Genomic DNA, 26,079 nt, shown 5'->3' on the forward strand with positions numbered 1-26,079 from the left:
TCTCAGTTTCCTCACTTATAAAATGGGGACCACAATTGTACTCATTTATTGGGATAGATATCAGGAGATTTAAATGCATGGAAAGCCTTTAGAACATCACCTGTCACCAAATATAAATACTCAGTAAAGGTTAGCCCTTATGTTTATTATCTAGTCCACCCCCAGCAGCCCACCCTGACATCCCAGCACTGCTGCGTTTACTAGGGAGACAATCTCTTTTAAGGAAAATTTTCTTGAAGGAGAAAAGAGAACTTGAAACTCATCTCAGGCCCTCTGGGAAGAAGGCCCATTGCCTCTGCAGTGTCAGCATTTTTCCAGGGCCTAAAATAGGGGCAGCAGAGGGAAGTGAGAGCTGATTCAAGGCCTTGGAGGGGCTGCCAGGCGCCCTCCAGCCTGTGCAGGCGGAAACACATTGCTGGCACCCGGCCCAGCCCCGGTTTCCGCTCAGCCTGCAGCCTTTCTCCCAGAGATGCTCTCACTTCTGCTTCTTGGCCACTGTCCCCTCTAGGGGAGAGACCCCCTCGCCCCCAGGACAGGGGGTACCACCTGCTGGGCACTGGCATGTCTCAGGCTGTGGGACCTGGCTCTGCCATTGACCCACTAGGTACCCCTAGCGAGTCTAAACCTTCTGTCCCAGTGATGGGGCCATGGACACGCTAGCCCTGAGGGCACCAAGTAAATTCAGGGACTCTCCGTCGTCCTGCACAAAAGCTTCTTAAATAGGTCTTTCCATCCCACTGCCCTGTCTCACCGCCCTCACCATAGACCCCAGAATTGGAAAGATCCTCTCTGTCAAATGATATCAGGATGGCTTATGTTTTCATTTTGTACCCATCAGAGGTGCACAGCCTCTCTGCCTGAGCTTCTGATCAGCATAAAGGATTGAGTGAATACTGCCAAAGCCAACACCTGGGGGTTGTAGCCAGCACTCCTGTGCTGCTGACCACCAGGGATGGGGACAAGCATCATTTCTGGCAGGCTGTTGGCAAGTCCCAACAGAGCGGGTGCTGGCCTATTACTGCTGCAGCCGTGCAGGGCCCCAGGCAGGATTGTATCGTAGGAAAGAGCTTGGATTGTGGGGTCCCACCAACCTGGGTCTAAAACTTGGTTTTCCCCTGCTAACTGGGTAGGTTGCTTAACCTCTGACCCTCAGGCTACTCTTCCATCCAATGAGAAGAATCCCAATTCCCACCTCTGAGAGGTCTTAGGAGGATTCAGTGAGGTGATATGCAGCCTCTGGCTCAGTCAACTCTCCTGCCCTGGGTTATTGGCTTCAACTGCTACACTTCTAACCTTCCCTCTGGTCCTGACACTCTGATAGCTGAAGTTTTTAACTTTTAAAGGTCACAGCCTATGCCTGTAACATCCCCTGGTCTCAGATTCTGTGATCCTGTGTTCTGCTTCTGCCCCCGCCCGGTCTCACAGGTGCCTTCTCCCTTCCCCTCCCCTGCTCTGTCCTCTAGCTCTGGCCTCGGCCTCCTGGAAATGTAGTCAGAGAGGCATCTCTCTTGTTTCATCCTGTCATCTCAAATATTCACGCAGGACAGGGCTGACACCCTCAACTTCCGCCCCAGCTCCCCATTGCTGGCTTGGCTGACAGGAAGAAAAAGCCTGCTGAGGGCCGTCCTCCCTGGGCTGGGGCTGGACCCCTTCTGCCCCTTCACCCCACCGTCTCATCTCCCCAAACCTCCCCACCCCCTCCCACTTGCCTGGGAGACCCCTCTCCATCATCAGCTCCCAGGGTGTGCCCCAACTTCCGCTCCTCTCCCCCAAAACACACACACACAGCACACACCAAGGTCTGGGGCAGAGCTCCCTCCTCAGCCCAGGGTCTTGGCGAGCCTCTCCCGGTCGCTAGCGTGCTCTGATCCTGTCCCCCAACTTTCTCACAGCACCCCTCTCCCCCCGCCACTCACCACTGGTCTACTGGGCTGAAAGCTTAGGTTTCCACCCTGCTGTCCCCATCTCTTCTTTCCTTTGAGGCTAGATGCTGGACAGCCCCTCCACCACCCAACAGTCCCCCACAGGCAGGTTCTGGGCAGGAGGACAGGACAAAGCAGTGAAATAAAACCCACGGAGCTTTTTAGGGTGAGGGGAATAGTCTCTATCTTAACTGAGTTGGTGGGGACTCAAGTGTGTACACTTGTCACATCTCATCGAATGTACACTTAAGAATCTGTGCTTTCTACTATGTGTAAATTACATCTCAACAAAAGAGAACAGACATGCAAGCCCAGTGGGACTGACTGGGCCAGAAAAACACCTTCAGTGGGCCATCTCCTCATCAGGGACCAGACGCACCTACTCCCCAGGGTCCTGCAGCCCCAGGACGGTGGGGAGGCCAGAGCTGAGGCTGCCTTCCCACCCCACCCACAGTCCCCATCCTTCCCTGAGCTCCCTCCAAATGAGCAATAAAATTTAATGTGTTTGTTGGGCCAGCTGTAGATACAAGCCAAGCACCCAGCCCCTCACCTCCAGTGAGGCACCCTCCTAGATGGAGATCCTGCATCACTGCTGCTGCCAGAGGGATGGAGTTAGGTCAGGGTCTGCCCCACAGCTCTCCATCCTGAGCCCCAGCAGCCTGTGTTTGGGAGAGCTCTAGCCCAGGAGACCCTCTCTGTCCTCCCCCCGGAAAAGCCTCTTGCCCTGTACTCTCTCCTCCCAAATTTACCTCTTCTGAGCCCTGGGCCAGGGAGGCTAGCCTCTTATGTCTCCTTCTGACCCCTGGCCCAAGCCGCTCAAGGAAGGACCATTGCTTCTCAGGCCTCTCCCAGTCAGATCCTGCCTAGTCTGCCTAGTGATTCACAGGCTGGCAGAACCAGCAGAGCCATCAGGGGTTCTCTGGGGCCTCCCTACTCAGTGTAGGTCTGGACCAGGGGCATTGGCATCTCCTAGGAACTTGTTAGTGATGCAGAATCTCAAGTCACATCTGAGACCTACTGAGTCAGAATCTGCACCATAACAGGATCCCCGGGGAATTTGGATGCACCGTGAGGTTTGAAAAGCATTTAGTCTAGTCCATCACCGCCCCCAACAACCTGCTATTGACTATTTAGTGGACACTGAAGAGCCCTGAGAGCATCAGGGACGTGTTCAGGACACACGGACAGTCAACATCTGAGCTGGGACGGATCCACAGCCTTGGCCAGGCTGGTTCCACCCCGTTCATACCCTCTTTTCCCCCCACTGCCTCTCCAAAGCAGACACCCACATACCTGCAAGCCCAGGGCTGGGGAGGTGGAAGCACGAAGTGGGGACACCCAGTGAGGGGCAGAGGTTTACAGGGTCCTTCCGCAGGAGCCCTCTCTGTCACATCCCCTTCACCACCCACCATCCCCCCAAGGCTCCAGGTGTGCTCTTACCGTGCCAAGCTGTGGCCACCAACAGGATCAGCAGAGTCCCCGGGCCCATGGCCTCAGGGGGAAGGCAGCAGGCCGATGCAGGGCTTGGGGTTGGGCAGGGAGCTAGATTCCTGGACACTAGCTCCGCAGGGACCAGGACGACTGGACATGCGTTCCTCTCCACTGCACTGGCTGTGTGTCTTGTTTTCCTCTTCCTCCTTCTTCTTGGGCTGATCCCCCTCTTCCCCTTTTAGCTAGGCAAGGCAACCACAGAGTTTGGAAATCTTCGTTTAAAAGAAAAAAAACAAACAACCAAAAAACAAAGCCATGACCCCCAGGGGGAGGGGTTAGAATCTGGGGCAGGACTGGCTAAGTTTGAGGCCCTTCTGAAGCCACCTCCGAGGGGCCCTGGGAGAAGAAACATGCCCAGTGTCAGACAGACAGTCAATTGCACAAATGGGGGGTCTCCAGAGTGACCAGGTGGCTCTTGCTAAGCTGAAAGAGAAGTTAGGTTCGTCTGGACAAGCCTGATAATAAATAGCATCAAGAAGCTTCCATTTACAGGACACTCACTAGTCAAGCCCTTTACATTCCACTGTCTCCTTTGGTTTCCACAAAAATTTTATAGGGTAGGTACTGTTATCATTCCCATTTCGCAGATGGGAGACTGAGGTTCACGGAGATCAAACACTGTAAACTTGCCCAAGGTCACATAGATACCAAATGGTAGAGGTGGAATTTGAATCCAGGCAGCCTGGCTGAAGAACTTTCTTTTTGTGGATTAATTAAGTTTATTTTTACAAAGAGCCTAATTGTGCTGCTGTATTTCTTAAGAAGATTAGATTCTCTGCCCCCTCCTTTCCTGGAGGCAATTGTGTTTATCCCCTTTAGTTGATTCTCTTAGTATTTTCCTTCTTATTTCGATTCACATGGTTATAAAGTTACTTCTTGAAACTAAAAAAACAAAACAAACAAACAAAAAAACCCCATATAACACTGATCCAGGAAGATGATCATTCTTTAGATATATAAATATTGTAAATACATTTGTGTTTTAGCAAAGTGTTTTGAACCTTTAGTAATCATGAATACCAAACAAAACTGAGTCAGGAAGAAATTGAAACTCTGACTGGACCTCTAACTTGCAAAGAGATGGAATCAATCATCAGAAACCTCCCAAGAAAGAAAAGCCCAGGACCAGATAGTTTCACTGGTGAGTTCTACCAAACATTTAAGGAATTAATCCCAATCCTGCTCAAACTCATTCAAAAAATAGAAGATGAGGGAACACCTCTTAATTCATTCTATGAGGCCAGCATTACCTTGATACCAACAACAGACAAGGACATCACAAGAAAACTAGAGACCAGTATCCCTTCAGAACATAGATGCAAACGTACTCAGCAAAATACTAGCAAACCAAATCTTACAGCATAGATTATTAACATGATCATATTATGTTAGATCATGCATAGATTATTAACCAAATCATATTAACATGATCAGACACCATAACCAAGTGGGATTTATCCCAGAAACGCAAAGATGGTTCAACACATGAAAATCAATCTAATATACCACATCAACTGATGCAGAAAAAAGCCTTTGACAAAACCTAGCATGCTTTCATGATAAAACACCCAAAAGAGTGGGAATTAAAACAAACATCCTCAACATGATTAAGGGCATATATAAAAAATTCACAGCTAACTCAATGACAAAAGACTGAAAGCTCCCTGCCCGTCTCGCCCCCCTCCCTGACCTTAGATCAGGAACAAGGCAAGGACACCGGCTCTCACCACTTCTATTCAACACTGTACTGGAGGTTCTAGTCAGAGCAATCATGAAATAAAAGGCATCCAAATTAAAAGGAAGAAGTAAAACTATCTGTATTCACAGATGACATAATCCTATATACAGAAAAATCCTAAAGATCTACAAACACCCCAAAATCTATTAGAGCTAAGAAATGTATTCAGGAAAGTTACAGGATACAAGATCAACACACAAAACTCACGTGTATTTCTATATGCCAGCAGTGAACAACCCAAAAAGGAAATTTAAAAAATAATTTTATTTGCAATAGCATCAAAATGAATAAAATACTTGAGAACCAATTTAATCAAAGAGATGCAAGACATAAACACTGAAAACCACAACACACTGCTGAAAGAAATTAAGAAGACTAAATAAATGGAAAGACATTTGTATTCATAAATTGGAAGATTTAATGTTGTTAAGATGACAATACTCCCCAAAGTGAGCTACAGATTCAGTCCCTATCAAAATCCCAATGGCCTTTATTACAGAAATGGAAAAGCTGATTCTCAAATTCATATGGAATTTTAAGAGATACAAAACAGCCAAATCAATCTTGGGAAAAAAAAAAAAAAAAGAAGCTGGAGTCCCACTTCTGAATTTCACAACTTACTACAAAGCTAAAGAAATGAAAGCAGTGTGGTATTGGACTAAGAATAGATACAGAGATCAATAGAATAAACTTGAGTGTTCAGAAATAAACCTTCACATCTATGGTCAATTGTTTTTCAACAAGAATGCCAAGACCATTCAATGGGGAAAAACATTCTTTTCAACAAATGGTGTTAAGAGAACTGCTATCCACATATAAAAGAATGAAGTTGGACCCTTACTTCATACCATATACAAAAATTAACTCAAAATGGATCAAAGACCTAAATACAAAGGCTAAAAGTATAAAACTCTTAGAAGAAAGCATGGGGGTAAATATTCATAACCTGGGCTTGAAAATGGTTTCATAGCTTTGTCACCAAAACCACAAGCAACCAAAGAAAAAAAAAGATAAATTGAACTTCATCAAAATTAAATATTTTGGTGGCTGGGAGCTTAGGCTTTATCCTATAGGCCCAGGGTTCTTCATGGGAGCCTGCAGAGGTGGGTACCTCCAAGTACAGTCCAGGAACCCCAACCTCAGAATCACAGGGGTACCTGTTGAAATGCAGATTCCAGGGCCATCCCAGGCCTGGGGTGGGAACCTGCACAGGAAACAGGCTCTCTAGGGGATTCTGTTGCTTACTTATGGCTGAGACCACTGCCCTCGAAAGCACATGCACGGCCTTGAGGAAAGCTGAGAATCTCTAAGATGCAGGTGAAGTCTGTGTCTGGTCTCAGGATAGGGTGCTCAGCTTCCATGCAATTCTCACAAACTCCCTGATCCGGGCTGGCAGGACACCTCCCTGGTGGTGGGTGTTCAGGTGGAGAAGGGATGTGGCTACCCAGGGGGGTGGAGGTCACAGTGACCCCGAGGGGTGGCCTAGGCCACCACAGCAAAACCTGTCTCCGTCCCTGAGATCAGAGGAAGATGTTTGCCCTGTTATTTCTGGACATTATTTCCATCTACTTAGATATATAAATTTTATAAATACATTTGTGTTTTAGCAAAGTGTTTTGAACCTTTAGTAATCATGAATACCAAAAACTGAGTCAGGAAGAAATTGAAACTCTGACTGGACCTCCAACTTGCAAAGAGATGGAATCAATCATCAGAAACCTCCCAAGAAAGAAAAGCCCAGGACCAGATAGTTTCACTGGTGAGTTCTACCAAACATTTAAGGAATTAATCCCAATCCTGCTCAAACTCATTCAAAAAATAGAAGATGAGGGAACACCTCTTAATTCATTCTATGAGGCCAGCATTACCTTGATACCAACAACAGACAAGGACATCACAGGAAAAATACAGACCAATATCCCTTAAGAACATAGATGCAAACATATTCAACAAAATACTAGCAAACCAAACCTTACAGCATATTAACATGATCATACACCATGACCAAGTGGTATTTATCCCAGAAATGCAAAGATGTTCAACACATGAAAATCAATCTAACACACCACATCAACAGAACAAGAACAGAATCTCACGTGATTAACTCAATTGATGCAGAAAAAGCCTTTGACAAAATCTAACATGCTTTCATGATAAAACACCCAAAAGAATAGGAATTAAAACAAACATCCTCAACATGATTAAGGGCATATATAAAAAATTCACAGCTAACTTAATGATAAAAGACTGAAAGCTCCCTGCCGGCCCCGCCCCTCCCCCCCCCCCCCCCCCCCCGACCTTAGATCAGGAACAAGGCAAGGACAGCGGCTCTCACCACTTCTATTCAACATTGTACTGGAGATTCTAATCAGAGCAATCATGAAGAAAAAGAAATAAAAGGCATGCAAATTAAAAACGAGTAAAACTATCTCTATTCACAGATGACAGAATCCTATATTCAGAAAAATCCTAAAGAATCTACAAAACCCCTCAAAAATCTATTAGAGCTAAAAAAAGGTATTCAGCAAAGTTACAGGAGACAAGATCAACACACAGAACTCACGTGTATTTCTATATGCCAGCAGTGAACAACCCAAAAAAGAAATTTAAAAACTAATTTTATTTGAAATAAATAGCATCAAAATGAGTAAAATACTTGGGACCCAGTGTAACCAAAGAGATGCAAGACATAAATACTGAAAACCACAACACACTGCTGAAAGAAATTAAGAAGACTAAATAAATGGAAAGATTTTTATTCATAGATTGGAAGATTTAATGTTGTTAAGATGACAATACTCCCCAAAGTAATCAATAGATTCAATACTGTCCCTTTCAAAATCCCAGTGGACTTCATGGCAGAAATGGAAAAGCTGATTCTCAAATTCACATGGAATTTCAAAAGATGCCAAATAGCCAAATCAATCTTGGAAAAAAACAAAGTTGGAGTCCCACTTCTGAATTTCACAACTTACTACAAAGCTAAAGAAATGAAAACAGTGTGTTATTGGACTAAGAATAGATACAGAGATTTATTCTTAGAATAAACTTGAGAGTTCAGAAATAAACCTTCACATCAACGGTCAATTGATTTTCAACAAGGGTGCCAAGACCTTTCAACAGGAAGAAAACAGTCTTTTCAGCAAATGGTGTTAAGAGAACTGGATATCCACATACAAAAGAATGAAGTCGGACCCTTACTTCATACCATATACAAAAATTAACTCAAAATGAATCAATGACCTAAATACAAAGGCTAAAAGTATAAAACTCTTAGAAGAAAGCATGGGGGTAGATATTCATGACCTGGACTTGAAAATGGTTTCATAGCTTTGTCACCAAAAGCACAAGCAACCAAAGAAAAAAATAAATTGTACTTCATCAAAATTAAACATTTTGGTGCAGAGAATACCAAAAAGAGAATAAAAAGACAACATGGCAAAAAATATTTGCAAACCATATAGGCAAGTGTTAAGTATCTAGAATATACCCATATATTCTAGAGTTATCTCCTATAATTCAACAAAGGCAACAACTCAATTTAAAAGTGAGCAAAAAAGTTGAATAGATATTTCTCTAGAGAAGATATACAAACGACCAACAAGAACATGAAAAGATGCTCAATATCATTAGTCATTAGGCAAATGCAAATCAAAACTACAGTGTGAACTACCTCACACCTACAAGGTTGGCCATAATTTAAAAAAAAAAAGTCAGAAAATAACAAGTGTTGGAAAGGATGTGGAAAAACTGGAACCCTTGTACAACTCGTGAGAGTTTAAAGTGGAGCAGCTGCTGTGGTAATCAATTTGATAGTTCTTCAAAAAGTTACACAGAATTACCATATGACCCAGCAATTCCACTCCTAACCGAGCAAGGGCTCAGTGCCAAACATGAATAGAAGCCAATACTATGGCACTGGCTTCTGAGAGACAAAGAGTTTTATTGCATGGTCAGCTGGTAAGGAGACAGGAGGCAAGGCTCTCAAACCCGTCTCTCCTATCCAGGATTGGGGAAAATTTAAGGCGTTGGGGAAATTTCAAGCTTGGAAGGTGATTGGCTAGTCTTGAATCAGTCCATACAAGCTACATGTGCTGCTGGAAGCCAGATTTTCCTTACTGAAGGACTTAGCACTGTGTAAAGGACTCTGGTGGCAACCTTTCTATTCTTTGAGTTCCACAGACTAATTATTATTGGTTTCAGGGTTACCCTGTAGGTGTGGGTTCCCATCTGTGCCTGTAAAATAGCTCCTTAAATAGGTTTGATCAACAACCTATTTAAGGACCCAAACCAGTTTAACTTGGTGCTGTTTCAATTCCCCCTCTTTTTTCTGGTACATTCCTCAGCCTTGAGGGAAATAGGGGGAGGGCTGCTCTAGCTGTTTTCTGCTGATTAGGAGCGTAGATTTTTATAAGAGGAATGAAATTGAAATATTTGCAAGTCCCACCTTGAACTCTTAAGTCTTGGGCAATCATCATGCGAGTGTGGGAGGCCTTTTTAAAAATACAAGATAAGAATGTGTAACCAGAAGGACTTCGCAGGCTCCATTGCACTTAGGTTGCAGTTGTCCTCAGGGTGTTGATTTTTCCAAGTCTTGAGGAGGACCCAATCCCCCGGCTTATGCAGAGCAGGGCAATGTCTGTGGGGAACATTCATCACCTAGAAGTGTTTTATGTATAGCAGATACAGTAACACGTAGAGACTGTACACATTTTATAGTATCTAATTATTTTACAATATGATCATTTTCAAGACTAATAACACTTAGTCTTAAGGAAGGGTCTCCCATATAACATTTCATAGGGCTCAGCTGGACCGGGCTTCTAGGGCTACTCTTAGCCTAAGCAGGGCAACTCGTGAGACCTTTTCCCAAGTTAAGTTGGTTTCTTGACATTTTGGCGATTGTCTTTTTCTAGGTACGATTCATCTTTTCAGTCTTTCCCACAGACTGAGGTCTCCATGAAGCATGTAACTTCCATCGTGTTCTGAGGGGCCCAGACACTCTTGAGTTACCCTGGCTATGAAAGCTCCTCTGTTGTCACTTTGAATTGAAAGAGACAACCAAAATGAGGGGAAAATGCTTTTAGTAAGGCCACTGTTTTCTTGGAAGCCTTCTCTGTCCAGCCTGGAAAGCTTTGACCCATCCTGTGAAGGTGTCCACAAACACCAGCAAGTATATATTATGTCCCATGGCTCTTGGCATAACAGTATTTACCAGTCATCTCCTGGTTTTGTCCCTTGGGTTTGCACCCCATTTATTGTTGGGTGTGGCCCAGCTTATGGATTGTTTCTGGCACAGATCAGGCAATTTTATATTACCTTTTAGATAGTCCTTTGCATTTGTGGATCAATAGGCTTTTGTAACCAGTGATAGGCTGAGTCCCTCCCATAATGGGTTCCTTTCCATTAAATGCTCAGGTATAAGCACTAGTCTCTGTTCACTATCAATCCAGCCTTCTTTGGTTGTTTGGTACTGATCAGCATCTAAGTCTCAAGGGTCGGCATGAAATCCCCATTAGTCTGCACTCTCTAGATCCATTTCCAAATACCGAGGCTTAAAAGGGATAGGTCCACACTCAGAATGAGTGCTAGGGCCTTGGGATCTGGGCTTTTGGTTCGGGCCACCTGTTTTGTGGCCTGATCAGCCAAATTACTTTTTTTTAAAAAATAAATTTATTTATTTATTTTTGGCTGCGTTGGGTCTTCATTGGTGCGCGCGGACTTTCTCTAGCTGCGGCGAGTGGGGGTTACTCTTTGTTGTGGTGCGCGGGCTTCTCATTGCGGTGGCTTCTCTTATTGTGGAGCACGGGCTCTAGGTGCGTGGGCTTCAGTAGTTGTGGCTGGCGGGCTGTAGAGCGTAGATACAAGCCGTGGTGCACGGGCTTAGTTGCTGCACAGCATGTGGGATCTTCCCAGACCAGGGCTCAAACCTGTCTCTCCTGCCTTGGCAGGCGGATTCTTAACCATTGTGCCACCAGGAAAGCCCCAAATTACTTTCTTTAGCTATGTAACTATCAGTCTTTCAGTGGCCTGGGCAATATACTTTGGCTACTTCTTCTGGCATTATAACAGAATCTCATAAGGCCAGTATCTCCTCTGCATGTTTAATTTCTTTCCTTCCTGAAAGAGTACACCTCTCTCTTTCCATATGGCCCCATGTGCATGTATAACAGAGAAAGCATAGAATTGGTATAAATAGTTACCTTTTTCTTTGCTCCAAGGTGCAGGGCTCTCGTGAGGGCTTTGAGCTCTGCCTTGTGGGCAGGCATTCCTGGAGGAGGGCTTCTGCTTCTAGGACTTCCTGATGAGTTACTATTGCATGCCCAGCCTTTCGGAGTCCCTGGTCTATGAAGCTGCTCCTCTCCATGAACATTTCCATATCCCAATTTTCTAAAGGCTGATCAGTCAAATCTGCTAGAATAGACTTTGTTGATTATTTGTATGGGATGGAACTCCATATGGCATCCCACAGTCCAGCTTAATGGCTGTCATTTCCTTTAAGAACCTAACATAGGAATTGGCCATGAGACCAAAGTTAGGAATCCAAATAGGACAAAACCTAGCCATTCCTGAGAATCCTCGCCATTGCCTTCTGATGGTGGGTACAGTCACCCTAGCTAATGGTCCAGTAGTAAATTTCTTTTTTTTAAAATGGTTATCAAATATCCCTTTTTAAAATTATTTTTATTTGCAGTTCTTAACTAGCTGGGCATTCCACCACATCACTGTTGATGTCATCTATGATGTCGTGAAGGTGGCAGCCATCAACATTGCAGCCCACAGACTGGGCAGTCCCCAGGATCTCTTTAATGGTTCCAGAGAGTTCTCTAGCTAAAGATTGATGATGCATCTATCAGGCAATGTTGACAATCAAAAGTGATGTTTCCACTGGGCTTAATGTTTTTTTGCTTTTTTCCGTCTCTTGGTGGTTCCTTTAGGGCTTTGATGATCAGGGCAGAGGCAGAAGGTACCACCTCAATCTGGGTCTGTCTGTTCTGAATGGTCAGTTTCACTGTACTCCTCAGACCCTTCCAATCACCAGTTGCCTTGGCGAAGTCCTCACCAACCTTTTTTTGCAGATAGACCCAGGGGCAGATCTTGGGGGCCAGGGCAGATGTGGCATAAACTTCCCCACTGATACATCTCGGGTATACAACTTTGGTATCGTTGGGGTCCAACTTAGGCGGCAGGGTGGGGGCAGCTGGGGTCAGATGAACCTGGATTCGGGAGGACTGAATAAGTTGCACCTTGGTCCCCTCCAAGCCAAAAGTCTTCGTCTTTCTGATAACTCAAATCCTAGGTACTTTACAGTTGGTTGAGAGATTTGCACTTTTCCCTTGGAGGCTTTATATCCCCAGTCTGCCAGCAACTTTAAAGTGAGGATTGTATTTTGGTCTGAGGCTCCCTTATTTTTATTAGTAATTAGTATTTTACAGTGAGACTCCCTCATTTAATGGGAGATCACTTCAGTCCTTGGATAAGACTTCCCTGAAGATGGTGGAGGCATTCTTAAATCCTGTAGGAGTACCATCCAACAATACAGTTGTTATATATTATCTCTGGATTGTCCCATTCAGAGGCAAACAGTTCCTGGGACTCAGGACTTAGGCGTATGCAGTAAAAGGCATCTTTTAAGTCCAGAACAGTAAACCAGCAAAAGTCTCCAAATAAAGTTGTAAGCAAAGTGTAAGGATTTGGTACTACCAGATGTACCTATCTACAACTTGGTTAGTGACTCTCAAATCCTGTACAAAACAATTTCCAGTACCAGTTTTTTTTGTATCTGACAAGGTCAGATTAATTGGCACTTAAGAAAGGTGGTTATCAGAGACTTTGTATCTTCCTTCACATGCCTCTTTAAAGGGTATTGCTTTACATTTGGAGCCTTGGCATCTAGACAGAATTTTACCACTATTGAGTCAGCCCTCTTGGCACTTCCTGCCTCCCATCAGCCCAAACATCCACTCTTACCTTCTGTAGAATTTGTTCAGGACCTTCTGGTTGAGGCTTGTCTCCTGCACAGTTCGCAGGGCGTACACTTGATCTGGGAGTTCTCTAAGGCCTACTTTTTCTGGTGAGAAGGTCATTTAATTCTGTTTGTAGATCTCCTCCCAACAAGGGAATAGGGCATTCAGGCATATACAGAGAGCTGTGTTTTGTTTTTTTTTTCAATTTTTTAATTTTAATTTTTATACAGCAGGTTCTTATTAGTTATCTATTTTATACGTATTAGTGTATACATGTCAATCCCAATCTCCCAATTCATCACACCACCACCACCCCCTCACTTTCCCCCCTCGGTGTTCATATGTTTGTTCTCTACATCTGTGTCTCTATTTCTGCCCTGCAAACCGGTTCATCTGTACCATTTTTCTAGGTTCCACATATATGCGTTAATATGTGATATTTGTTTTTCTCTTTCTGACTTACTTCACTCTGCATGACAGTCTCTAGATCCATCCACATCTCTGCAAATGACCCAATTTCGTTCCTTTTTGTGGCTGAGTAATATTCCATTGTATATATGTACCACATCTTCTTTATCCATTCGTCTGTTGATGGGCATTTAGGTTGCTTCCATGACCTGGCTATTGTAAATAGTGCTACAATGAACACTGGGGTGCAAGTGTCTTTTTGAATTATGGTTTTCTCTGGGTATATGCCCAGTAGTGGGATTGCTGGGTCATATGGTAATTCTATTTTTAGTTTTTTAAGGAACCTCCATACTGTTCTCCATAGTGGCTGTATCAATTTACATTCCCACCAACAGTGCAAGAGGGTTCCCTTTTCTCCACACCTCTAGCATTTGTTGTTTGTAGATTTTCTGATGATGCCCATTCTACCTGGTGTGAGGTGATACCTCATTGTAGTTTTGATTTGCATTTCTCTAATAATTAGTGATATTGAGCAGCTTTTCATGTGCTTCTTGGCCATCTGTATGTCTTCTTTGGAGAAATGTCTCTTTAGGTCTTCTGCCCATTTTTTGATTGGGTTGTTTTTTTTAATATTGAGCTGCATGAGCTGTTTATATATTTTGGAGATTAATCCTTTGTCCGTTGATTCATTTGCAAATATTTTCTCCCATTCTGAGGGCTGTCTTTTTGTCTTGTTTGCAGTTTCCTTTGCTGTGCAAAAGCTTTTAAGTTTCATTAGGTCCCATTTGTTTATTTTTGTTTTTATTTCCATTACTCTAGGAGGTGGATCAAAAAAGATCTTGCTGTGATTTATGTCAGAGTGTTTTTTCTGTTTTCCTCTAAGAGTTTTATAGTGTCCAGTCTTACACTTAGGTATTTAATGCATTTTGAGTTTATTTTTGTGTATGGTGTTAGGAAGTGTTCTACTTTCATTCTTTTACATGTAGCTGTCCAGTTTTCCCAGCACCACTTATTGAAGAGACTGCCTTTTCTCCATTGTATATCCTTCCCTTCTTTGTCATAGATTAGTTGACCATAGGTGCGTGGGTTTATCTCTGGGCTTTCTATCCTGTTCCATTGATCTATATTTCTGTTTTTGTGCCAGTACAATATTGTCTTGATTACTGTAGCTTTGCAGTATAGTCTGAAGTCAGGGAGTCTGATTCCTCCAGCTCCCCTTTTTTCCCTAAAGACTGCTTTGGCTATTTGGGGTCTTTTGTGTCTCCATACAAATTTTAAGATATTTTGTTCTAGTTCTGTAAAAAATGCCACTGGTAATTTCATAGGGATTTCATTGAATCTGTAGATTGCTTTGGGTAGTATAGTCATTTTCACAATATTGATTCTTCCAATCCAAGAACATGGTATATCTCTCCATCTGTTTGTGTCATCTTTGATTTCTTTCATCAGTGTCTTATAGCTTTCTGAGTACAGGTCTTTTACCTCCTTAAGTAGGTTTACTCCTAGGTATTTTATTCTTTTTGTTGCAATGGTGAATGGGATTGTTTCCTTAATTTCTCTTTCTGATCTTTTGTTGTTAGTGTATAGGAACGCAAGAGATTTCTGTGCATTAATTTTGTATCCTGCAACTTTACCAAATTCATTGATTAGCTCTAGTAGTTTTCTGGTGGCATCTTTAGGATTCTCTATGTATAGTATCATGTCATCTGCAAACAGTGACAGTTTTACTTCTTTTCCAATCTGTATTCCTTTTATTTCTTTTTCTTCTCTGATTGCCGTGGCTAGGATTTCCAAAACTATGTTGAATAATAGTGGTGAGAGTGGACATCCTTGTCTTGTTCCTGATCTTAGAGGAAATGCTTTCAGTTTTTCACCATTGAGAATGATGTTTGCTGTGGGTTTGTCATATATGGCCTTTATTATGTAGAGGTAGGTTCCCTCTATGCCCACTTTCTGGAGAGTTTTTATCATAAATGGGTGTTGAATTTTGTCAAAAGCTTTTTCTGCATCTATTGAGGTGATCATATGGTTTTTATTCTTCAGTTTGTTAATATGGTGTATCACATTGATTGATTTGCATATATTGAAGAATCCTTGCATCTCTGGGATAAACCCCACTTGATCATGGTGTATGATCCTTTTAATGTGTTGTTGGATTCTGTTTGCTAGTATTTCGTTGAGGATTTTTGCATCTATATTCATCAGTGATATTGGTCTGTAATTTTCTTTTTTTGTAGTATCTTTGTCTGCTTTTGGTATCAGGGTAATGGTGGCTTCATAGAATGAGTTTGGGAGTGTTCCTCCCTCTGCAATTTTTTGGAAGAGTTTGAGAAGGATGGGTGTTAGCTCTTCTCTAAATGTTTGATAGAATTCACCTGTGAAGCCATCTGGTCCTGGACTTTTGTTTGTTGGAAGATTTTTAATCACAGTTTCAATTTCATTTCTTGTGATTGGTCTGCTTATATTTTCTATTTCCTCCAGGTTCAGTCTTGGAAGGTTATACCTTTCTAAGAATTTGTCCATTTCTTCCAGGTTGTCCATTTTATTGGCATAGAGTTGCTTGTAGTAGTCTCTTAGGATGCTTGGTATTTCTGCAGTGTCCATTGTAACTTCTCCTTTTTCATTTCTAATTTTATTGATTTGAGTCCTCTCCCTGTTTTTCTTCATGAGTCTGGCTAAAGGCTTATCAATGTTGTTTATCTTGTCAAAGACCCAGCTTTTAGTTTTATTGATCTTTGCTGTTGTTTTCTTTGTTTCTATTTCATTTCTGCTCTGATCTTTATGATTTCTTTCCTTCTACTAACTTTGGGTTTTGTTCGTTCTTCTTTCTGTAGTTCCTTTAGGTGTAAGGTTAGATTGTTGATTTGAGATTTTTCTTGTTTCTTAAGGTAGGATTGTATTGCTATAAACTTCCCTCTTAGAACAGCTTTTGCTGCATCCCATAGGTTTTGGATCATGGTGTTTTCATTGTAATTTGTCTCTAGGTATTTTTTGATTTCCTCTTTGATTTCTCCAGTGATCTCTTGGTTATTTAGTAACGTATTGTTTAGCCTCCATGTGTTTGTGTTGTTTACGTTTTTTCCCCTGTAATTGATTTCTAATCTCATAGCATTGTGGTCAGAAAAGATGCTTGATATGATTTCAATTTTCTTAAATTTACCGAGGCTTGATTTGTGAACCAAGATGTGATCTATCCTGGAGAATGTTCCATGTGCACTTGAGAAGAAAGTGTAATCTGCTGTTTTTGGATGGAATGACCTATAAATATCAATTAAATCTATCTGGCCTATTGTGTCATTTAAAACTTGTGTTTCCTTATTAATTTTCTATCTGGATGATCTGTCCATTGCTGTAAGTGAGGTGTTAAAGTCCCCCACTATTATTGTTTTACTGTCGATTTCCTCTTTTACAGCTATTAGCAGTTGCCTTATGTACTGAGGTGCTCCTATGTTGGGTGCATATATAATTGTTATATCTTCTTCTTGGATTGATCCCTTGATCATTATGTAGTGTCCTTCCTGTCTCTTGTAATATTCTTTATTTGAAAGTCTATTTTATCTGATACGAGTATTGCTACTCCAGCTTTCTTTTGATTTCCATTTGCATGGAATATCTTTTTCCATCCCCTCACTTTCAGTCTGAATATGTCCCTAGGTCTGAAGTGGGTCTCTTGTAGACAGCATATATATGGGTCTTGTTTTTGTATCCATTCAGTGAGCCTGTGTCTTTTGGTTGGAGCATTTAATTCATTCATGTTTAAGGTAATTATTAATATGTATGTTCCTATTACCATTTTCTTAATTGTTATGGGTTTGTTTTTGTAGGTCCTTTTCTTCTCTTGTGTTTCCCACTTAGAGAAGTTCCTTTAGCATTTGTTGTAGAGCTGGTTTGGTGGTGCTGAATTCTCTTAGCTTTTGCTTGTCTGTAAAGCTTTTGATTTCTCCATCAAATCTGAATGAGATCCTTGCTGGGTAGAGCAATCTTGGTTGTAGGTTCTTCCCTTTCATCACTTGAAATATATCATGCCACTCTCTTCTGGCTTGTAGAGTTTCTGCAGAGAAATCAGCTGTTAACCTTATGGGAGTTCCCTTGTATGTTATTTGTTGTTTTTCCCTTGTTGCTTTCAATAATTTTTGTCTTTAATTTTTGTCAATTTGATTATTATGTGTCTCAGCGTGCTTCTCCTTGGGTTTATCCTGCCTGGGACTCTCTGTGCTTCCTGGACTTGGGTGGCCATTTTCTTTCCCATGATAGGGAAGCTTTTGACTATAATCTCTTCAAATATTTTCTCGGGTCCTTTCTCTCTCTCTTCTCTTTCTGGGACCCCTATAATGCGAATGTTGTTGCATTTAATGTTTTCCCAGAGGTCTCTCAGACTGTCTTCTTTTCATTCTTTTCTCTTTATTCTGTTCCGTAGCTGTGAATTCCACCATTCTGTCTTCCAGGTCACTTATCCATTCTTCTGCCTCAGTTATTCTGCTATTGATTCCTTCTAGTGTACTTTTCATTTCAGTTATTGTATTGTTCATCTCTGTCTGTTCTTTAATTCTTCTAGGTGTTTGTTCGTTAATTCTTCTAGGTCTTTGTTAAACATTGCTTGCATCTTCCGTATCTTTGCCTCCATTCTTTTTCTGAGGTCCTGGATCATCTTCACTATCATTATTCTGAATTCTTTTTCTGGAAGGTTGCCTATCTCCACTTCATTTAGTTGTTTTTCTGGGGTTTTATCTTGTTCCTTCATCTGGTACAGAGTCCTCTGCCTTTTCATTTTGTCTGTCTCTCTGTGAATGTGCTTTTTGTTCCACAGGCTGAAAAACTGTCATTCTCCTTGCTTCTGCTGTCTGCCTGCTGGTGCGAGCTGTGCATTAAATATGTATTTTTTTTCCCCCAATTATATAAATAAGGGGTAGAAAAGGAGGAGGGCACACATACAAATCCCCTTGGTTGATCCTGGTCCTCTAGACCTGTGGGAACATATCTCAATGGATATTGCCCAGCCTGAAGCAGAGTAGCCCCTGGGCCGAATTGAGTACAGGGAAGAGTGGAGGTACCCAAGGAGGAGACAGATGTAATAAATAAAAATCATTTGGCTCTGACACAGGCAAAACAGGTTTTACTGAGGGTCCTCCCTTGAATCATAATTTTACATCTCTTCCACAAATTCTGATTTTGCAAAATAACTTAGAAAAACCAGTCGAGGTCAAACGTACCTGCCTACTCTTGATATGAGGAAAGTTGATAACCACAGTGCAAGGCAGAGAGCTGACGATAGCACAGCCAGGAATCCTTCCTCAAAGAAAAACAAGCACTTAGTGAAGCTGAGCTCTGCAGTTGGCTGACTGGGTTTCTTCCACTGTAGTGTTCAAGATAGTTGACTTCTTGTCCAGCAAAACCCCAGAAGAGGCTGGAACAACTACCTTCACCAAACGCCTGCCACTTCTTCCCAGCCTTTATGGTTGGGACCCAACACGAACCAGCAGTCTTACCAGAGACTCGAGGTCTGCGTGATGCTGCAATGCTGGCTGCACCTGGAAAACCTGGCCGTTCACGGGAGATGAAGGAAAGCACCAGGATTTGCCAATCTGTGGCTCCGAGCACCCTTTGTTCCTTTCTAGGCAGCACCTGGGCACACGGGCCGCTTGCCCCGTCAACTACTCTCCACCTTAGTGCTTGTTCTGAGGGGTTAGCTGGCCCACCCGAGAATAGATGTTTGGGGAGAGAGAGCACGAAAACAAGCAACCCCTAAGTCAAAGTCTTAGTCAATATCCCAGGTTTTAAACCCAAGAGCTGAGAACAGTCTATGGACTGCAAATTTCTAGAAAATGGCCTTCCCTCCCTCGCCCATAAATGCCTGTGCACCATAAGGAAGAGTAACCCCTGCTCGCCGCAACTAGAGAAAAGCCTGAGCACAGCAACCAAGACCCAACGCAGCCAAAGGAAAAAAAAAAAAATGAATTCCCTGGAGAAGCCACAAACGAGAATGGAGAGTCTCAAAGATGACCAGCTTGGATTTGAAGGTTCCCTTAGGAAACACTGGAAAGGTTTCCATTAAAGATGGTTGCAAAGCACTGTAGCCTAAACGTCACGCGTGTTGCCTGTCTGCCAAGAAATCTGTCCTGGCAGTTCCGAGACTGTAGCCACGGTGGTCAGAGGCTCCTAAGAGTTTCCCTCCGTGTGCTGAGGGCAGGCATGCCTATTGCAGAGGGGCCTAGGAGATGCCAGGCTCTGTCTCACGCACCACCTGGATAAACTTACCTCATGGGGAGGCAGGTGCAGGAAATGACAGGATCACCTTGAAGAAACCAAAGTGAGGATGCTGTCTGAGACTGAGAGCTGAATGTGAGAGAGGAATTCAGGAGTATACAGGTTAAAATAGCCAAGCACTGGCTTCCTTTGCGGGCATGTTGGGGTTTAATCGTCCAGGTAGATGATCAAAACATTTTACCTCCCCAGCAGAAATCAAAGACAAGCTCAGCTCAGCTCATGGGAAATTTCCAGGTAGAATACATTCAGCCCAAGACCTCCATATAGCATGTGGCCTTTAGCATCACCATCAATGCTCGTTCCTCCGGCAAACTTTCATACACACACACACACACACACACACACACACACACACACACACACACATAGTGAAAAGCATTTCAATGCTAACTCTCTGCTAGTTTGGCTCATGCAAAAGAGGGTTAAAGCTCTCAGTGAGGAAAACCCAAAATGTCCAATTGTATGAAATTCCTTTAACCCAGACACCGGTTACGTTCTTCTGGGGTCGAGATTTTCCTGCTTCATGCTCCCTCATTTCTCCTTTACCCTCTCGCCCACAACAAGTTAATCTGGGCTGGTTTCATTAAGAATACACTCCTTTATCAATACCACCAGGTAATTATATTAGGCACAGGTGAAAACTCCCGACAGCTCTGTAAGGCAAGCTCTCTAGTCAGGGAGCAATGGCTTTTCCCTCCTGGGTCAGAGGACCGCCCTCCCCCCCCCCCACCATTAATCCAGGTTCAAGAAAGTTTTGCTATAGTCATCCAAGAACCAACCCCTATTAGCCAATCCTAACAAAGGAAAGAGTCAGACATAGGCAAACAAAAAGGCATGGGGCTCTAACCCAGGGATTGGGGTTCTAACCTGATTGATCCTTTGGTACCTCAGTGGCTGCAACCTTCGTTATTATCTCTCTTAAGGTGGAACTCTAACCCACAATCCTGAGGAGATTATGCGACAATATAGGCACAGGTGCATTTTAACAAGGTTACTCACCCCCAAAGATGCCCGATTTAGGAGCTGTTTCTTCTCTCAAAAGTGAAAGGAGCACTGAGGGGCCTGGAGGGCCACAGCGGGGAAGCAGGAACTCGACAGCTGACCCTCTAGATGAATTCGGTCTAGGTGGCCACTCAGGGTCTGTGGTGAGGGCCCACACTCCGCCAGGGGCTACAGTGCCTCGGGCAGGCTGTCACAAGACTGAGTCCCTTCATGGAGTCCAAAACTGTTACTGAGCAAGGGCTCGCTACCCAACGTGCATAAAGGCCAATACTATGGGACGGGCTTTTCAGAGAAGGAAGAGCGTTATTGTGAGGTTGACTGCCAAGGAGACAGATTTGACTGCCTTGCCTTGGTTGACCCCACGGATGAGGAGGAACCTTGGATACAGAGGGACGACGATAAGCAATAGGTGGATGAACACCCACAGTGTTCAAGGGTCAGCCCTACACCAGTTAAACGCGATTGTCATACTGGATAAAAAAGCAAAACCGAATATTTGCTGTCTACAAGAAACACACTTTAGAATGTAAATTGGTGCAGCTACTATGGAGAACAGTATGGAGGTTCCCTAAAAAACTAAAAATAGAGCTACCATATGATCCAGCAATCCCATTCCAGGGCATGTAACTGGAAAAGACGAAAACTCTAATTCAAAAAGATACATGTCCCCCAATGTTCATAGCAGCACTATTCATAACAGCGAAGTCATGGAAGCTGTCTAAGTGTCCATCGACAGAGGAATAGATAAAGATGTGGCATATATGTATATATATACACACACACATATATATATAATGGAATATCATTCAGCCATAAAAAAGAATGAAATAATGTCATTTTCAGCAACATGACCTACAGATCATCATACTAAGTGAAGTAAGTCACACAGAGAAAGACAATATCATATATCACTTATATGTGAAATCTAAAATAAAATATACAAATGAACTTATTTACAAAAGAGGAACAGATTCACAGACATAAGAAACAAACTTATGGCTACCAAAGAGGAAGGGGGGATAAAGTAGGAGTTTGGGATTAAGAGCTACACACTACTATATATAAAATATATAAACAAGCACCTACTTTATAGCACAGGGAACTACATTCAATATCTTGTAATAACTTATAATGGAAAGGAATCTAAATTATATACATAAATATATATATATAAATATAAATATATATATATATATATATATCTGAATCACTTTGCTTTATACCTGAAACTAACACAACACTGTAAATCAACTATACTTCAATAATAATGAAAAAAAAAGAAACCCACTTTAAATATAAAGACATAGGTAGGATAAAAGTAAAAGGATGGAAAAAGATATTCCAGGTAAACAGTAATCAGAAAAAACAAAAAAACAGCTAGAGTGCTGTATTAATATCAGACAAAGCAGACATCAGAACAAGGAATATTTCTAGGGATAGTGAAGAATATTACATAATGACAAAGAAGTCAATTATCCAAGAATACAACTATCCTCAATGTATATGCACCTTAGAAGAGAGCTTCTAAATACATGAAACAAAACTGAGAACTGAAAGAAGAGATAGACAAATCCCTGGTGACACATCTCTCTCTGGAAGAGATGGTACAAGTACAGAGAAAGTAAGAATATAAAAGACCTGAACAAAAGTACAAACCAACTTGACCTGATATTTAGAGAATACTCTACTTAACAATAAGAGAATACACATTCTTCCCAAGGACACATGGAACATTCACCAAGATGTACCATATTCTTATCTATATGAAAAACCATTAAAAATTTTAAAAGCATGTAAAGTTTAAATATCTAAATCATACAGAGTATTTCGTGTACCATAACAGAATTAAACTTGAAATCATTAACAGGACAATAACTGGGAAATCCAAACATGTGGAAATTGAACAGCACTCTTATAAACAACCCATGAGTCAAAGAAGAAATCCCAAGGGAAATTAGAAAATGTTTTTAACTGAATGAAAAAATAGTCAATGATCTGAGTTCTACCTTAAGAAACAAGAAAAAGAACAAATTAAACCGATAGTAACTATAAGGAAGGAAAGAGGATAACAGCAGAAATGAATGAAATCCAGAAAATGTCACAGAATAATCAGTAAAGCCAAAAGCCGTTTCATTGAAAAATAATTCAATAAAACATTCAAGAAAAACAAAACAAAACAAGAAAGACACAAGTTACAAATGTCAGGAATCAAAGAAGGGACATCATCACGAACATCACCCTTTTAGTGTACAGCCATTAAAAGGATAAGAAGGGAATACTATAAAATGCTCTAGGTAAAAGGATAAAAAAGGAATACTATAAAATCCTCTAGGTACATCACTTCAACAAGTTACATAAAATGGACAAATCTCTGGAGACACACAAGACGATGCTTCTAGCATCACTGAGCTGGCCTGTTGGTCCTAAGGCGAGGATGAGAAACATGTGAGGCGGAGCTGCACCAGCTAAGGTACCTCTGCTAAGCCCAGCCTGGAGCAGGATCCCCAGTCGCCCTGTAGATGCATGAGCGAACCCTACTGAGTCCAACAAGGTCAGCCGCCCGAGGTGTAGATGAGAGAGAAAAGAATGTTTTTTTACTATTATTGTAGATTTGTGGGGTTTTATTGGTTTGAATGCTATACAAGGAATGCTAACTGGTAATGTATTGACCTGGATAAATGCCAAGCCTGGGGAGGGCTGGGTTTTGCCAGGCAGAGGCAGGGAAGAAAAAAGGAAGGGCATTTAGAAAGACATGAATAGCAAAGGCCCCTAGCAGAGCAGCTAGCTGGCCACGGGCAGGTACAGAACCCAGGCAGAGAGCAGTAGTGCCAGGAATCCCGTCCCAGCAGCACGCTACAGTCCTGTTTGCACCCAGTGCTGACTGCAAGGTAGTCATACATAAAGAGGGATCTATTCTCCCCCCGGATGGAAGTCCCCCCACAAACCCTGCTCCCAACCACAGCCCCTTTCCCAGCAACAGCCACTGGTACGAATCCTGTATATGCTCTACCCTTCCTGACCTTTGTCCACACAGCTATATGCTCATCCACGGATCCATTCATCCATCCACTCAGCCATACTGTGTGGTTTTAAAAAGCAGTAGTAAATGGTATTTATTGCACTGTGGGGCTTCGGGTTTATCACTTAATCACACATCTTAGAAGTCTTTCTATGTCAATACATAGAGAGCTACCTCAGTTTTTAAATTGCTACACTGCATTCATGAAATGAATGTACCATAATTTTTTTCACCATTCCTCTACTGAATGGACACTTTAGTTACTTGATTTTTCTCCACTGTAAACAACGCTGCGGTGCACATCCGAGCACCTAAATGACTGTGCATGTGTACCACCATCTGAGCGGGATCCATTCCGGATTGCTGGGTCCAAGGGTGGGTCCAGTAAAATGTGGAGGCACTGTTAAACTGCCCTCCAAAACAGGCTGTGTAGGGCTTCCCTGGGGGCGCAGTGGTTAAGAATCCGCCTTAAAATCCACCAGGCAAAACAGGTTTTACTGAGGGTCCTCCCTTGAACCATAATTTTACACCTCTTCCACCAATTCTGATTTTGCAAAATAACTTAGAAAAACCAGTGGAGGTCAAACGTACCTGCCTACTCTTGATATGAGGAAAGTTCATAACCACAGTGCAAGGCAGAGAGCTGACGGTGGCACAGCCAGGAGTCCTTCCTCGAAGAAAAACAAGCACTTAGTGAAGCTGGGCTCTGCAGTTGGCGACTGGGTTTCCTCCGCTGTAGGGCTCAAGATAGTTGACTTCTTGTCCAGCAAAACCCCAGAAGAGGCTGGAAACACTACCTTCACCAAACGCCTGCCGCTTCTTCCCAGCCTTTATGGTTGGGACTCAACACGAACCAGCAGTCTTACCAGAGACTCGAGGTCTGCGTGATGCTGCAATGCTGGCTGCACCTGGAAAACCTGGCCGTTCACGGGAGATGAAGGAAAGCACCAGGACTTGCCAATCTGTGGCTCTGATTTGTTCCTTTGTAGGGAGCACCTGGGCACACGGGCCGCTTGCCCCGTCAACTACTCTCCACCTTAGTGCCTGTTCTGAGGGGTTAGCTGGCCCCCCGAGAATGGATGTTTGGGGAGAGAGAGCACTAAAACAAGCAACCCCTAAGTCAAACACTTAGTCAATATCCCAGGTCAAACCCAAGAACTGAGAACAGTCTATGGACTGAAAATCTCTAGAAAATGGGCTTCCCTCCCTCGCCCATAAAAGCCCGCGCACCACAAGGAAGAGTAGCCCCCGCTCGTCGCAACTAGAGAAAAGCCCGCGCGCAGCAACCAAGACCCAAAGTAGTCAAAAAAAAAAAAAAACAAAAAACAAAAAAACCATTCACTTAAAAGAAAAAAACAGAATTTCCTGGAGAAGCCACAAAGGAGAATGGAGAGTCTCAAAGATGACCAGCTTGGATTTGAAGGTTCCCTTAGGAAACACTGAAAAGGTTTCCATTAAAGATGGTTGCAAAGCACTGTAGCCTAAACGTCACGCGTGCTGCCTGTCTGCCAAGAAATCTGTCCTGGCAGTTCCGAGACTGTAGCCACGGTGGTCAGAGGCTCCTAAGAGTTTCCCTCCGTGTGCTGAGGGCAGGCGTGCCTATTGCAGAGGGGCCTAGGAGATGCCAGGCTCTGTCTCACGCACCACCTGGATAAACTTACCTCGTGGGGAGGCAGGTGCAGGAAATGACAGGATCACCTTGAAGAAACGAAAGTGAGGACGCTGTCTGAGACTGAGAGCTGAATGTGAGAGAGGAATTCAGGAGTATACAGGTTAAAATGGCCAAGCCCTGGCTTCCTTTGCCGGCATGCTGGGGTTTAATCTTCCAGGTAGATGATCGAAACATTTTATCTCCCCAGCAGAGATCAAAGACAAGCTCAGCTCAGCGCCTGGGAAATTTCCAGGTAGAATACATGCAGCCCAAGACCTCCATATAGCATGTGGCCTTTAGCATCACCATCAATGCTTGTTCCTCCAGCAAAGTTTCATACACCCACACCCACACCCACATACTAAAAAGCATTTCAATGCAAACTCCCTGCTAGTTTGGCTCATGCAAAAGAGGGTTTAAACTCTCAGTGAAGAAAACCCAAAATATCCAATTGTATGAAATTCCTTTAACCCAGACACGGGTTACGTTCTTCTGGGGTGGAGACTTACCTGCTTCACGCTCCCTCATTTCCCCTTTACCCTCTCGTCCCAACAAGTTAATCTGGGCTGGTTTCATTAAGAATACACATCTTTATCAATACCGCCAGGTAATTGTAT

At 42.9% G+C, this 26,079-nt stretch overlaps 1 protein-coding gene and 1 pseudogene across 2 annotated transcripts in view; both read right to left on the minus strand.

Moving 5' to 3' along the window:
* Positions 1-26,079, minus strand: part of CSF1R (colony stimulating factor 1 receptor) — a 72,063-nt gene that overhangs the window by 26,947 nt on the left and 19,037 nt on the right. For both annotated transcript variants that reach the window (XM_061189841.1, XM_061189840.1), the window contains exon 2: positions 3,363-3,595. In XM_061189841.1, the coding sequence (XP_061045824.1) occupies positions 3,363-3,411 (49 nt within the window). In that variant the 5' untranslated portion in view covers positions 3,412-3,595. The remainder of the gene's footprint in view (positions 1-3,362; positions 3,596-26,079) is intronic.
* LOC133090585 (large ribosomal subunit protein uL11-like) lies at positions 11,848-13,238 on the minus strand (annotated as a pseudogene).

The sequence above is a fragment of the Eubalaena glacialis genome, chromosome 4, assembly GCF_028564815.1.
Source record: "Eubalaena glacialis isolate mEubGla1 chromosome 4, mEubGla1.1.hap2.+ XY, whole genome shotgun sequence".
NCBI lineage: Eukaryota > Metazoa > Chordata > Mammalia > Artiodactyla > Balaenidae > Eubalaena > Eubalaena glacialis.